This window comes from Sapajus apella, unplaced genomic scaffold (assembly GCF_009761245.1).
Source record: "Sapajus apella isolate SASKATOON/1434 unplaced genomic scaffold, GSC_monkey_1.0 scaffold199, whole genome shotgun sequence".
NCBI lineage: Eukaryota > Metazoa > Chordata > Mammalia > Primates > Cebidae > Sapajus > Sapajus apella.
In genome coordinates, this window is record NW_022437139.1 from 49,313 (window position 1) to 64,857 (window position 15,545).

General features: G+C 40.8%; 1 protein-coding gene and 1 long non-coding RNA gene across 2 annotated transcripts in view; one reads left to right on the forward strand and one right to left on the reverse strand.

Annotated features, from left to right (window-relative positions):
• LOC116543885 overlaps positions 1 to 15,545 on the reverse strand; it is a 373,403-nt gene that overhangs the window by 40,472 nt on the left and 317,386 nt on the right. The window lies entirely within an intron of this gene.
• The window catches only part of LOC116543872 (zinc finger protein 506-like), a 37,268-nt gene that overhangs the window by 14,776 nt on the left and 6,947 nt on the right, over positions 1 to 15,545 (forward strand). Inside the window, 1 exon segment of the mRNA XM_032269834.1 lies at positions 390 to 485. Coding sequence (XP_032125725.1) covers positions 390 to 485 — 96 coding nt within the window.

Consider the following 15,545-nt stretch of genomic DNA (forward strand, 5'->3'; position numbering starts at 1 on the left):
TTGCCTGAACCCAGGAGGCGGAGGTTGCGGTGAGCCGAGATCGTGCCATTGCACTCCAGCCTGGGTTCAGGCAATTCTCCTGCCTCAGCCTCCTGAGTCGCTGGGATTACAGGCACGCACCACCATGCCCAGCTAATTTTTTTGTATTTTTAGTAGAGACGGGGTTTCACCATGTTGACCAGGATGGTCTCGATCTCTTGACCTCGTGATCCACCCGCCTCGGCCTCCCAAAGTGCTGGGATTACAGGCTTGAGCCACCGCGCCCGGCCATCAGCATTTTGACATTAACTTACTAGATTATTTTATCACATCCTCTCTGCTGAGCTCATTACTAGCTTGTAATTGGAGAATATGAGCAAGATTCATGTTATTTATTTTTAATAAAACAGGTATTGTTGTCTCTAAGCCAGACCTGATCACTTGTCTGGAGCAAGGAAAAAAACCTTTGACTGTGAAGAAACGTGAGATGATTGCCACACCCCCAGGTAGGTGTGAGTAAAAATGAACACAACAGATGACACAGATAAGAGGTCCCAAGGTCAAAGAGAAATCCAGTCCTTAAAATGTGATTGGGGAAGCTGTGTTCCCAAGGAAATAGTTCCTGGGCAGCTATTTTGTTTATTTGTTTCAAATTTGTTTTCACAAAGGGACATCTTCTGTCGTATCCTTTTTAAATTTTTTTTCCTTTTTTTTTGCATCAGGTCTGAAATGTGTGCCAGTGGTGGTTTCAGTTGAATTTTTTCTTCTTTTTTTGAGACAGAGTCTTGCCGTCACCAGGCTGGAGTGCAGTGGCATGATCTTGGATCCCCACAACCACTGCCTCCCAGATTCAAGTAATTCTCTTGTCTCAGCCTCCCAAGTAGCTGGGACCCAGGCGCAAGCCACCACACACAGCTAATTTTTGTATTTTTAGTAGATACGGGGTTTCACCATGTTGGCCAGGATGATCTCGATTTCTTGACCTTGTGATCTGCCTGCTTCATCCTCCCAAAGCGCTGGAATCACAGGCATGAGCCACCGCACCCCGCCTTCAGTTGAATTTTTTTGTTCATTTCTTTTCACAGTCCATTGTGTTTTTATTACTATATAGTCTTGAAACATAGTTTGATATTATAAGTGTGACATCTTTCTGCTTTGTTCTTTTTTCTCAAGATTGCTTTGGTTATTCAAAGCTTATTTTAATTTGATGTAAATTTTAGAATTGTATTTTCCATTACTGTGAAAAAAACATACCAGTGGAATTTTGATAGGAAGCTTATTGAATCTCTAGATCACTTTGGATGATATTGCACTTTAATAATATATATTCTTTCAATTCATAGACATAAAACATTTTAAAATTTATTGGGATTTTCTCTAATTTTTTCATTTTTTTAAATATTGTAAATATGTTTTATCTCCTTGGTTAATCTTTTTTCTCTCAGAAATATGTTATTTAATGTTACAGTAAATAAGTTTTTTTCTTCCCTTATTTTTTCCTGTTTTTTTTTTTTTAATTTTTTATTGTACTTTAGGTTCTGGGGTACATGTGCAGATCATGGAGCGTTGTTGCATAGGTACATACATGGCAAGGTGGTTTGCTGTCTACATCCCCTCGTCACCTATATCTGGCATTTCTCCCCATAATATCCTTTCCCATCCCCCGCTGCCCCTTCCCTAGAGCCCCCAACAGACCCCAGTGTGTGATGCTCCCCTCCCTGTGTCCATGTGTTCTCATTGTTCAATACCCGCCTATGAGTGAGAACATGCAGTATTTCATTTTCTGTTCTTGTGTCAGTTTGCTGAGAATGATAGTTTCCAGATTCATCCATGTCCCGACAGAGGACACAAACTCATCCTCTTTTATGGCTGCATAGTATTCCATGATGTATATGTGCCACATTTTCCTTGTCCATCTGTCATTGATGGGCATTTGGGTTGGTTCCAGGTCTTTGCTATTGTAAACAGTGCCACAGTGAACATACATGTGCATGTGTCTTTATAATAGAATGATTTATAATCCTTTGGGTATATATCCAGTAATGGGATTGCTGGGTCAAATGGAATTTCTATTTCTGGATCCTTGAGGAATTGCCACACTGTCTTCCACAGTGGTTGAACTAATTTACACTCCCACCAACAGTGTAGAAGTGTTCTTATTTCTCGACTTCCTCTTCAGCATCTGTTGCCTCCAGATTGTTTAATGATCGCCATTCTAACTGGCACAAGATGTTTTCTCAATATGGTTTTGATATGCATTTCTCTAATGACCAGTGATGATGAGCATTTTTTCATATGTTTGTTGGCCTCATATATGTCTTCTTTTGAAAAGTGTCTGTTCATATCCTTCACCCCCTTTTTAATGGGTTTGTTTGGTTTTTTTCTTCTAAATCTGTTTTAGTTCTTTGTAGATTCTTGATATTAGCCCTTTGTCAGATGGGTAGATTGCAAAACTTTTTTCCCATTCTGTTAGTTACCAGTTCACTCTAATGATTCTTTTGCTGTACAGAAGCTCTGGAGTTTAATTAGGTCCCATTTATCTATTTTGGCTTTTGTTGCCAATGCTTTTAGTGTTTTAGTCATGAAGTCCTGGCCTATGTCCTGAATGGTTATGCCTAGGTTTTCTTCTAGTGTTTTTATGGTGTTAGGTCTTATGTTTAAGCCTTTAACCATCTCAAGTTAATTTTAGTGTAAGGTGTCAGGAAGGGGTCCAGTTTCTGCTTTCTGCACATGGCTAACCAGTTTTCCCAACACCATTTATTAAACAGGGAATCCTTTCCCCATTTCTTGTTTTTGTCAGGTTTGTCAAAGATCAGATGGTTGTAGATGTGTGGCATTGCCTCTGAGGCTTCTGTTCTGTTCCATTGGTCTGTATCTCTGTTTTGGTGCCAGTACCATGCTGTTTTGATTTCTGTAGTCTTGTAGTATAGTTTGAAGTCAGGTAGTGTGATGCCTCCAGTTTTGTTCTTTTTGCTTAGGATTGTCTTAGCTATGTGGGCTCTCTTTTGGTTCCATATGAAGTTTAAGGTGTTTTTTTCCCAGTTCCGTGAAGAAGGTCATTGGTACCTTGATGGGGATAGCATTGAATCTATAAATTACTTTGGGCAGTACGGCCATTTTCACAATATTGGTTCTTTCTAACCATGAGCATGGAATGTTTTGCCATCTATCTGTGTCCTCTTATTTTGTTGAGCAGTGCTTTGTAGTTCTCCTTGAAGAGATTGTAGCAACTGTGAATGGGAGTTAGCTCTTGATTTGGCTCTCTGTTAGTCTGTTACTGGTGTATAGAAATGTTTGTGATTTCTGCACATTGATTTTGTATCCTGAGAGTTTGCTGAAGTTGCTTATCAGTTTAAGGAGATTTTGGACTGAGAGGATGGGGTCTTCTAAATATACAATCATGTCATCTGCCAATAGAGACAATCTGACTTCCTCATCTCCTGCTTGTATACCCTTTATTTCTTTTTCTTGCCTGATTGCTCTGTCTAGAACTTCCAATACTACATTGAATAGGAGTGGTAAGAGAGGGCATCCTTGTCTAGTGCCAGATTTCAAAGGGAATACTTCCAGTTTTGCCTATTCATTATGATATTGACTGTGGGTTTTTCGTAAACAGCTTTTATTAGTTTGAGATACAATACATTGATGCCTAGTTTATTGAGAGTTTTTAGCATAAAGGGCTGTTGAGTTTTGCTGAAGGCCTTCTCTGCATCTATTGAGATAATCATGTGGTTTTTGTCTTTGGTTCTGTTTATATGGTGGATTACGTTTATAGACTTGTGTATGTTGAACCAGCCTTGCATCCCTGAGATAAAGCCTACATGATTGTGATAGATACACTTTTTGATTTGCTGTTACGGTCAGTTTCCCAATGTTTTATTGAAGATTTTTGCATCTATGTTTATCATGGATACTGGTCTGAAGTGTTCTTTTTTTGTTGAGTCTCTGCCAGGTTTTGGTATCAGGATGATGTTGGTCTCATAAAATGATTTGTGAAGGATTCCTTCTCTTTGTATTGTTTGGAATAGTTTCAGAAGGAGTGGTACCAGCTCCTCTTTGTATGTCTGGTAGAATTCAGCTGTGAACCCGTCTGGACCTGGACCTTTTTTGGTTGGTAGGCTATTAATTCCTGCCTCAACTTCAGCCCTTGTTATTGGTCTGTTCAGGGCTGCAACTTCTTCCTGGTTCAGGCTTGGAAGAGTGCAAGTGTCCAGGAATTTAGCCATTTCTTCCAGGTTTACTGATTGATGTGCATAGAGTTGTATGTAGTAATCCCAGATGGTAGTTTGTATTTCTGTGGAATCGGTGGTGATATCCCCTTTATCGTTTTTATTGTATCTATTTAATTCTTTTTTCTTTTTTTATTCATCTGGCTAGCTGTCTATTTTGTTGATCTTTTCAAAAACAAAACAGAGCTCCTGGATTTATTGATTTTTTTGAATGTTTTTTTGTGTCTCTATCTCCTTCAGTTCTGATCTGATCTTAGTTATTTCTTGTCTTCTGCTAGCTTTTAAGTTTTTTTGATCTTGCTCCTCTAGTTCTTTCAATTTTGATGATAGGGTGTTGATTTTAGATCTTTTCTCGCTTCTCATGTGGGCATTTATTGCTATAAATTTCCCTCTAGACACTGCTTTAAATGTGTCCCAGAGATTCTGGTATGGTGTGTCTTCATTCTTGTTGGTTTCTAAGAACATCTTTATTTCTGCCTTCATTTCATTGTTTACCCAGTCAACATTCAGGAACAGGTTGTTCAGTTTTCATGAAGTTGTGCAGTTCTCAGTTTCTTAATCCTGAGTTCTAATTTGATTGCTCTGTGGTCCGAGAAACTGTTATAATTTCCGTTCTTTTGCATTTGCTGAGGAGTGATTTACTTCCAATTATGTGGTCAATTTTAGAGTAAGTGCTATGTTATGCTGCTAAGAATGTATATTCTGTGGATTTGTGGTGGAGAGTTCTGTAGATGTCCATTAGGTTCGCTTGGTCCAGATCTGAGTTCATGTCCTGGATATTCATGTTAATTTTGTGTCTTGTTGATCTAATATCGACAGCGGAGTGTTAACGTCTCCCACTATTATTGTGTGGGAGTCTAACTCTTTTTGTAGATAGTTAAGAACTTGCGGCCTGGCGTGGTGGCTCACGCGTGTAATCCAAGCACTTTGGAGGCCAAGGCGGGTGGATTACCTGAGGTCGGGAGTTCAAGACCAGCCTGAACAACATGGTGAAACCCCATCTTTATTAAAAAAAAAAAAAAAAAAGAACTTGCTTTATGTGTCTGGGTGCTCCTGTATTGGGTGCATATATATTTAGGATCGTTAGCTCATCTTGTTGCATTGATCCTTTTACCATTATGTAATGCCCTTCTTTGTCTCTTGATCTTTGTTGGCTTAAAGTCCATTTTTCTCAGAGACTAAGATTGTAACTCCTGCTTTTTTTGCTCTCCATTTGCTTGGTAAATCTTCCTCCATCCCTTTATTTTGAGTCTATGTGTGTCCTTGCATGTGAGATGGGTTTTCTGAATACAGCATACTGATGGTTCTTGACTTTTTAGCCAATTTGCCAGTCTGTGTCTTTTGATTGGAGCATTTAGCCCATTTACATTTAAGGTTAATATTGTTATGTGTGAATTTAATCCTGCCATTTTGATGCTAGCTGGTTGTTTTGCCCATTAGCTGATGCAGTTTCTTCATTGTGTCGATGGACTTTACCATTTGGTATGTTTTTGGAGTGGCTGGTTCCTTTCCACGTTTAGTGCTTCTTTCAGTAGCTTTTGTAAGGCAGGCCTGGTGGTGACAAAATCTCTCAGCAATTGCTTGTCTGTAAAGGATTTTATTTCTCCTTCTCTTGTGAAACTTAGTTTGGCTGGATATAAAATTCTAGGTTGACGGTTCGTTTCTTTAAGGATGTTGAATATTGGCCCCCACTCTCTTCTCGCTTGTGGGGTTTCTGCCAAGAGATTAGCTGTGAGTCTGATGGGCTTCCCTTTGTAGGTAACCCAACCTTTCTCTCTGGCTGCCCTTAACATTTTTTCCTTCATTTCAACCCTGATGAATCTGATGATTATGTGCCTTGAGGTTGCTCTTCTTGGTTTTCCAGCTTGGATTCATTCTCCCCGTCACATTCAGGTACACCTATCAAACGTAGATTAGATCTTTTCACATAATCTCATATTTCTTGGAGGTTTTGTTCATTTCTTTTCACTCTTGTTTCTCTAATTTTGCCTTTTCATTTTATTTCATTGAGTTGATCTTCAGTCTCTGATATCTTTCTTCTGCTTGGTCGATTTGGCTATTGAAACTTGTGTGTGCTTCGTGAAGCTCTCATGCTGTGTTTTTCAGCTCCATCAAATCGTTTATGTTCTTCTCGAAATTGGTTATTCTAGTTAGCATTTCGTATAACCTTTACTAATGTTCTTAGTTTCTTTGCATTGGGTAAGAACATATTCTTTTAGCTCAGAGAAATTTGTTATTACCCATCTTCTGAAGCATGCTTCTGTCATTTCATCAGACTTATTCTCCATCCAGCTTTGTTCTCTTGCTGGTGAGTTGTAATGTCTTGGAGGAGGTGAGGCATTCTGGTTTTTAGTGTTTTAATCCTTTTTGCGCCATTTTTTCTCCATCTTCATGGATTTATCTTTCTGTGGTCTTTGTAGCTGGTGATTTTCAGATGGGGTCTCTGAGTGGATGTCTTTTTTGTTGATGTTGAAGCTATTTATTTCTGTTTTTTTTTAGTTTTTCTTCTAACAGTCAGACCCATCTGCTGCAGGACTTCTGGAGATTCACTCCAGACCCTGGTTGCCTGGGAATCACCCATGGGGGCTGCAGAACAGTAAGGGTTGCTGCCAGTTTCTTCTTCTGTTATCTTAATCTCTGAAGTGTACCCACCAGATGTGAGCCAGAGCTCTTTTTTATGAGGTGCCTTTTTGAATATATGGAGGTCAGGGAGCCACTTGAGGAGATAGTCTGTACCTTATCGGAGCTCAAGTGCTGTGCTGGGAGCTTTGTTTTTCTGTTCAGAGCTGCTAGGCAGGTACATTTAAGTCTGCTGCAGTGGAAATCATAACCACCTCTTCTCCCAGGTGCTCTGTCCTGGGAAAGTGGGGCTTTATATAAGTTTCTGAGTGCTGTCACCTTTTTTCAGAGATGCCCTGCCCAGCCAGGAGGTGGTCTAGTCACAGTCTGCCAACAGAGGCATTGCTGAGCTGCCAAGGGCTCTGCCCAGCTGCTGTGTAAACTTCCTTGTGGTTTTGTTTACAGAGGTACAGTTAGAACTGCTTCAGTAATGGTGGACTGCCTTGGTAGTGGTGGGCTGCCTGGGTAGTGGTGGACTGCCTCAGTATTGGCAAACTTCCTTCCCCACTGCAGTGCTTGACTGTCCCAGGTCCATCTGTGCTTTCTGTGAAACTCGCAATCTAGAACGTTTCAGGTTGCTGGTCTTTTTTTTGTTTTTTTGAAACAAAGCCTCGGACTGTCACCCAGGCTGGAGTGCAATGACGTAATCTCTGCTCACTGCAAACTCCACTTCCTGGGATCAAGTGATTCTCCTCCCTCGGCCTCTCGACTAGCTGAAATTGCAAGGCACCTGCTACCGCACCCAGCTAATTTTTGTACTTGTAGTAGAGATGGGGTTTCACCATGTTGGCCATTATTAGATAGTTTGTTTTAAGCATATGAAAGCATACATATACTTGTATGTTAATTATATATTTTGCTAATTTTTTTTTTCATTTTACAGAGTCCTGTGATGTGATATTTTGCTAATTTACTGACTGTATTTATTAACTTAGGGTTTAATGTACTGTTTGTGGTTTTTTAAATATAAAATTGTATGCTCTGTAAACACCAACTTTTTACCTGATTTTCTTCAATTTCTTTTTTCTTTTCTTTTCTTTTTTTTTTAAATGGAGTCTCACTCTGTCACCCAGGCTGGAGTGCAGCGATGTGATCATGGCTCACCGCAAACCCCCACCTCCCAGGTTCAAGTGATTCTCCTGTCTCAGCCTCTGGAGTAGCTTGGACTACAGGCATGCACCACCACCCCCAGCTAATTTTTGTATTTTTAGTAGAGGCAGGGTTTCAACATATTGATCAGGCTTGTCTTGAACTCCTGACCTAATGATTTGCCCGCCTCTGCCTCCCAAAGTGCTGGGATTACAGGCAAGAGGCACCATGCCTGACCCTTTAAAAAAAAATTTTAATGGATTTTTATATTTCTTTGACTAATTCTTCTGCCACATACTTTCAGTACTACATTAAAATAAAAGCATTGACAGTGGACACAACATAGTTTTGTATTGTTGTCTGAATTTGATGGAGCAAACATCTCTGCAAGTTTTCATATACTGATTTTAGAAGGTAAAGATCTTCTTTTATTGGGCCCTTAGGGTGCTGAGATGCCCTCTGAGTTTGCAGTGGAGCGGGTTTGTAGCTTGGTCACAAGGCTGTTGGGTCTGCACTAGGGTCCACCTTTAGTTGGCTTGTTACAGGGGCTTGGGTAGTTGTAATTCCCATTTTATTTTTAGACAGACCATATGTACTTCAGGACTTTGCTTCATTTGGCAGACACTAGGGCACGTTTTGGCAGTGAGTCTGCATATACTGTGTATGGTGGACCTTGTATCAGGATGTAGATGACTATGGTTTTCACTGAGTACCAGAGAACATTTCCTCAGGTAACTGTATGGGTTTCTATGTAGGCAGAACTGACCATAAATTGTGGCTCAGGTAACTGAAACTGAGTCATTGAATTGCTTCAGGGGCCACAGTAAAGGCCAAGGTCTGCAGGCAAGCCTACATGACTGTAAATGGGTGTCTTCCTCCAGGTCTCTGGAATGGCAGGACCTCTCCCAGACTGTGGCTGGGAGAAGTTTGGGATGGTTACAGAGTAAGTTCAGGATTCTCAGTGGAACCAAGTTGGGTAAACCCTATCCTGTTCTGTAGCCAAGAACAGGGGTCCTGTAGTTTCCCCCTGAACGAGGGCCTGCCGTCTGAATAGAACACTTCTCAATCTTAAGCTTTAATGGCATTTCACAACTCTCTCCCTGGATCTTAAATCTCTCTTAGAGGCACTTATTTTGGAGATGAGGTCTTGCTACATAACCCAGGCTGGTCTCAAAATCCTGGCCTGAAGCAGTTCTCCAACCTCAGTGTACCATGTAGCTGTCATTACAGGTGTGAGCCGTAATGCCTTGTTCTCTCATAAAGGCATTTTTTTTCAGTGATGCCTGACATTTTTTTGCTGTAAGGGGATATGAAAACAGGGCACTTTTGGCCAGGCATGGTGGCTCATGACTGTAATCCCAACACTTTGGGAGGCTGAGGTAGGTAGATCACAAGGTCAGGAGTTTGAGACCAGCCTGACCAAGATAGTGAAGCCCATCTCCACTAAAAATACAAAAATTAGCCGGATTTGCTGGTACATGCCTATAATCCCAGCTATTTGGGTGGCTGAGAAAGGAGACTCACTTGAACTTGGAAGGCAAAGGTTGTAGTGAGCTGAGATTGCGCCACTGCACTCCAGCCTGGGTGACAGAGTGAGGCTCCATCTCAAACAAACAGAAAACCCTCCACTGAAAAACACACTAATATGAAACTGCAAGACAGTAATAGAAATTTTGGCTGGGCGCGGTGGCTCATGTCTTTAATCCTGGCACTTTCAGAGGCTGAGGCAGACAGATCACCTGAGGTCAGGAGTTTGAGACCAGCCTGGCCAACTTGATGAAACCCCATCTTTACTTTAAAAAAAAAAAAAAAAAAAAAAGAGAGAGAGAGAGATTGAGAGAGAAAGCCGGTCGTGGTGGCAGGCACCTGTAATCCTAGCTACTCAGGAAGCTGAGGCAGGAGAATTGCTTGAACCTGAGTGCCGGAGGTTGAGTAAGCCAAGATCATGCCACTGCACTCCAGCCTGAGCAACAAGAGTGAAACTCTGTCTTAAAAAAAATAAATAAATAAAAGGAGAGAAATCTTTACTCATAAACTGTGGTATGCAACATTGATATATCATTTATAAAAGTTTGTCAGGCTGGCGCAGTGGCTCAGACCTGTAATCTCAACACTTGGGGAAGCTAAGGAGGGTGGATCACCTGATGTCAGGAGTTCAAGACCAGCATGGCCAATGTGGTGAAACCTTGTCTCTACTAAAAATACAAAAATTAGCTGGGTGTGGTAGCACATGCCTGTAATTACAGCTACTTGGGAGGCTGAGGCACAAAAATTGCTTGAAACCGGGAAGTGGAGGTTGCAGTAAGCCACGATCACACCACTGCACTCCAGCCTGGGTGACAGAGCATGACTCCGTCTCAGAAAAAAAAAAAAAATTGTCGATTAACAGAGGTCAGGAGTTCAACACTATCCTGATCAACATGGAGAAATCCTGTCTCTACTAAAAATACAAAATTCGCCAGGCATGATGACACATGCCTGTAACCCCAGCTACTCGGGAGGCTGAGGCAGGAGAATTGCTGGAACCCAGGAGGCAGAGGTTGCGTTAAGCCAAGATCACACCATTGCTCTCCAGCCTGGCCAAGAAAAGCAAAACTCTGTCTTTAAAAAAAAAAAAAATTGTCTAGGTAACTGCAATATTTTTAACTGTTACTGCATACTTGTCAAATGCATGTATTCTGAATCATTTGCATGCACTATGTGGCAGTAAGATTTCAGGGGATATACATTTTAGTTATAAATAGAAGATTCTAATGAGAAACAATAAATAAGCATTTAAAAGAAACTAGAGTTACTTTTTATGTTTTAAATATATGCTATTCTTATACAAAATGAAACTGCTGTAATTTAACTTTAGAAGCACAGAGTAGCCTTACATTGTTAAATATAAGTATACATTGTTGTCTGGGGGCGTGGTGGCTCACGCCTGTAATCCAAGCACTTTGGAGGCCAAGACAGGCGGATCACCTGAGGTCAGGACTTTAAGACCAGCCTAGCCGGGCGCGGTGGCTCAAGCCTGTAATCCCAGCACTTTGGGAGGCCGAGGCAGGTGGATCACGAGGTCAAGAGATCGAGACCATCCTGGTCAACATGGTGAAACCCCGTCTCTACTAAAAATACAAAAAATTAGCTGGGCATGGTGGCACGTGCCTGTAATCCTAGCTACTCAGGAGGTTGAGGCAGGAGAATTGCCTGAACCCAGGAGGCGGAGGTTGCGGTGAGCCGAGATCGCGCCATTGCACTCCAGCCTGGGTAACAAGAGCGAAACTCTGTCTCAAAAAAAAAAAACAAACAAAAAAAAACCAGCCTAACCAACATGGTGAAACCCCATCTTATTTATTTTAAAAATAAATAAATAAATAAATAAAAATAAAAATGTATACATTGTTAAATATAAGTATACACACACACAAATATATATATTTTACAGAATAAAATTTGACCCTCTGATATGTAAAACAAATGTATTTCCTATTATTTAGACATAGGCTGAAGAAAGTAGATAAAAATTCTATAATTCTTTTTTGCCTGCAGCAACGCTTATAAGTAACTATTTTAGCAAATATGAGTGTCTACTAATATCTCATTTTCTTCAGGCATACCATACAAATTCTAGCGTATTTTCCTAAATACCTGAATCTAAAATTACAGACAAATATGAAATAGAAAATAGAAAGTAAAAATGTCTGAGGAGAGTGACATCAGTAAGATAAAAAGGTTAAAAGTACCCTATTTTCTTTGTTGTTGTTGTTGTTGTTGTTGTTTTTATTTTTGAGATGGAGTCTTGCCCTGTCACCTAGGCTGGAGTGCAGTGGCATGATCTCTGCTCACTGCAACCTCTGCCTCCCAGGATCAAGCTGTTCTCCTGCCTCAGCCTCATGAGCCGCCTGCCTTGGCCTCCCAACGTGCTAGGATTACAGGTGTGAGCCACCATGTCTGGCTAATGTAGGTTTCTTAACATCAGTTTATTGTGGCTTTTGGTTTTACTTAGGTATTATAATATTAGACAATTCGCAATTCCATTTGTCCACTTTACGTCAATTTAAGGTTTAATTAAGAGATAAATTTTCCATGTCTATCATAATCAGATTGCATATTTATGTGTTTATAAATATGACCCCAATTTTAATTATGGCTTATATTCTTTCTTAGCTGATTTTTGATGGTACTTTTATCTTGTCTAAGTAAGTAGTCAAGGGGATAGTCTTATTTTTACCATGTGTTTAATGATGAATATATATTTCCTTTTGTGAGAGAAATACTTTTGTGATTTGAAGGTAATTTTCAAAAAGATTTATAATTCTGGATATTTTTCAGTTTTTCTTTAAAAAATTGTTTTAATAACACCTAATATAAGTTTTTCCATCTTAAATCTGTCAAAGGGTACATTTCAGGGCTTGGCATGGTTGTGGCTCTCATCGCTAATCCCAGGATTTTGGGAGGCCAAGACAGGATGATCCCTGGAGGCCAAAAGTTGAGACCAGGCTGAGCAACATATGGAGACCCCTGTCTATTAAAAAAAAATTAATAATAGCCAGGCATGGTGGTGTGCACCTGTGGTCTCAGCTACTTGGGAGGTTGAGGGGGAGTCAGAATTGTGCCACTACATTCCAGCTTGGGTGACAGAGTGAGACCGTGTCTCAAAAAAAAATAGCTGTTCATTTCAAGCATGTTAAATGTTTTTACATTTATTGTTATTTATTGTTATTTTAACATTTATTGTTATTGTTATTTTTACATTATCATTGTTATGCAAAAGACTTCTAGAAACTTTACATCTTGTAAAACTAAAACTCAATATTCATTAAATAGCAACTGCTCATTTTATCCTCTCTCTGTTGTACCAGAGCGAACATAGAAAATCAACACCAAGACAAACGTATGCCAAGTTGCAGGGTCTTTATTGCCGGCGGCTACAGAGGACTCACGTCTCTCCAACCCATGGCTCAGAGGGAGCAGGGTTTTTAAGCCGAAAATCCACATCCTGGTTTTAGGACCAAGAGGGTGAGGGGATGCAGGGCAAACAACTTTACTCTAGAAGCTGTTTCTGGCAGTTTGTGATCAGCAAAGGCAAGCAGCTTTACAGTGGGCTTCCTGGAATTTGGGGAAATTCTAAGTGGTCCCTGGTGGAAAGCTACAAGTCAAACATTACAATAGAAATTTTTTTCTTCTCTTTCTTTTCTTTTTTTTTTTTTTTTTTTTTTTGAGACGGAGTTTTGCTGTTGTTGCCCAGGCTGGAGTGCAATGGCGCGATCTCGGCTCACCGCAACCTCCGCCTCCTGGGTTCAAGCAATTCTCCGGCCTCAGCCTCCCGAGTAGCTGGGACTACAGGCACGCACCATCATGCCCAGCTAATTTTTGTATTTTTAGTAGAGACGGGGTTTCACCATGTTGACCAGGATGGTCTCGATCTCTTGACCTCGTGATCCACCCGCCTCGGCCTCCCAAAGTGCTGGGATTACAGGCTTGAGCCACCGCGCCCGGCCCTCTTCTCTTTCTTTTCAATCAGCATTTTTCAGAGCAAGCTAGCTGTTTTTATTTACGGACGCCAAGGTCAGCAGTTATCGCAAGGAAAATGGGGCAGCAAGCAGTCATCACAAAGGAAACGCGGCAGCAGTTACAACTTATTTTTGGAAAAACCATTTTTCTTGGTGCTTGCAGGGTACAGGGTTTAAGATGGCGTTGCTTAGGTTCTAACTCTGGTTAGCTATGACACACTCCAGCCCTTGACAAACCTACTTTCTGTTTTTATAATTTTGGCTACTACAGATATCTCATATAATGGAAGTATACGGTATTTATAATTTTGTTATTGGATTCAGGTGACATAATATTCTCAATGTTCATCTTAAAATGTGACAAGATTTTTTTAAGGTGGAATAATATTACATTGTATGTATATGTTACATGTTTTGATATGTTTATAAATCAAAAGACAATCTGGGTTGCTTCAGTCTTGCCTTTTGTGAATACTGGTACAATAAATATGGACTTTTCTTTCCCCTTTCCCTTTTCTTCTTTCTCTCTCTCTTTCTCTTTCTTCTTTCCTTCCTTCCTTTCCTTCTTTCCTTCTGTGTCTCTCTCTCTTTCATTCCTTCTTTCTTTCTCTTCCTTCCTTCTTTCCTTCCTTCCTTTCTTCCTTTCCTTCCTTCTTTCCTTCCTTCCTTTCCTTCCTTTCTTCCTTTCCTTCTTTCCTTCTTTTCTTTTCCTTTCTTTCCTTCTTTCCTTCCTTCCTTCCTTCCTTCCCTTTCCTTCCTTTCCTTCCTTTCTTCCTTCCTTTCCTTCCTTTCCTTCCTTTCTTCCTTCCTTTCCTTTCCTTCCTTTCTTCCTTCCTTTCCTTTCTTTCTTCCTTCCTTTCCTTCCTTTCTTCCTTCCTTTCCTTCCTTTCTTCCTTTCCTTCTTTCCTTCCATCCTTTCCTTCCTTTCTTCCTTCCTTTCCTTCCTTCCTTTCCTCTTTTCCTTTCCTCCTTTCCTTCCTGTCCTCCCTTCTTTCCTTCTTTCCTTTCCTTTCTTTCCTTTCTTTCTCGTATATGGAGTCTCCCTGTCACCCAGGCTGGAGTGCAATTGTGCAGTCTGCTCACTCAGCCTTTGCCTCCTGGGCTCAAGTGACTCTCCTACGTCAGCCTCCCAAGTAGCTTGGATTATAGGCACATGCCACCACGCCCAGCTAATTTTTTTGTACTTTTAGTAGAGAAGGGGGGTTACTATGTTGGCCAGACTGGTCTGGAACTCCTGACCTCTGGTGATCCACCTGCCTCTGCCTCCCAAAGTGTTGGGATTACAAGCATAGGTCACTGCGCCCAGCCATGAATTTTCAGATATGTCTTCCAGGTTCCAGGTTCTGTGTTGTATATTTTTTTTCTTTCTTTTTTTTTTTTCCTTTTGAGATGGAGTCTTGCTCTGTTGCCCAGATTGGATTGTAGTGGTATGATCTCAGCTTACTGCAACCTCTGCCTCCTGGGTTCAAGCAGTTCTCCTACTTCAGCCTCTCAAGTAGCTGGGATTACAGGCACACACCACTTTGCCTAGCTAATTTTTGTAAAACTAAAAGATACTGGGTTTTTTTGTTTTTGTTTTTGTTTTTTGAGGTGGAGTTTCACTCTTGTTGCCCAGGCTAGAGTGCAGTGGCTTGATCTTGGCTCAATATAACCTCCGCCTCCCAGGTTTAAGGGATTCTCCTGCTTCAGCCTCCTGAGTAGCTGGGATTACAGGCATGCGCTACCCCACCCAGCTAATTTTGTATTTTTAGTAGAGACGGTGTTTCACCATGTTGGCCAGGCTGGTCTCGAACTCCTTAGATCATCTGCCAATCTTGGCCTCCCAAAGTGGTAGGATGTGGGACCTGGTGGGACATGTTTGGGTCAATGGGGGTCAAATTTCTCGTGAATGGGTTGGTACTTTCTCTTGGTAACCAAAAAGTTTACACCCTCTTAATTCAAATGAGAGCTGGTTAATTAAAAGAACCTGGATCCTTCACCTCACACTTGCTGTCTCTTACCATATAATATGTTCAGTTATACTTTACCTTCTATCATAATTTTAAGCTTTCTGAAATCCTCACCAGTAACAGATGCTGGTACACGCTTTTTTTTTTTTTTTTTGAGACAGAGTTTCGCTCTTGTTACCCAG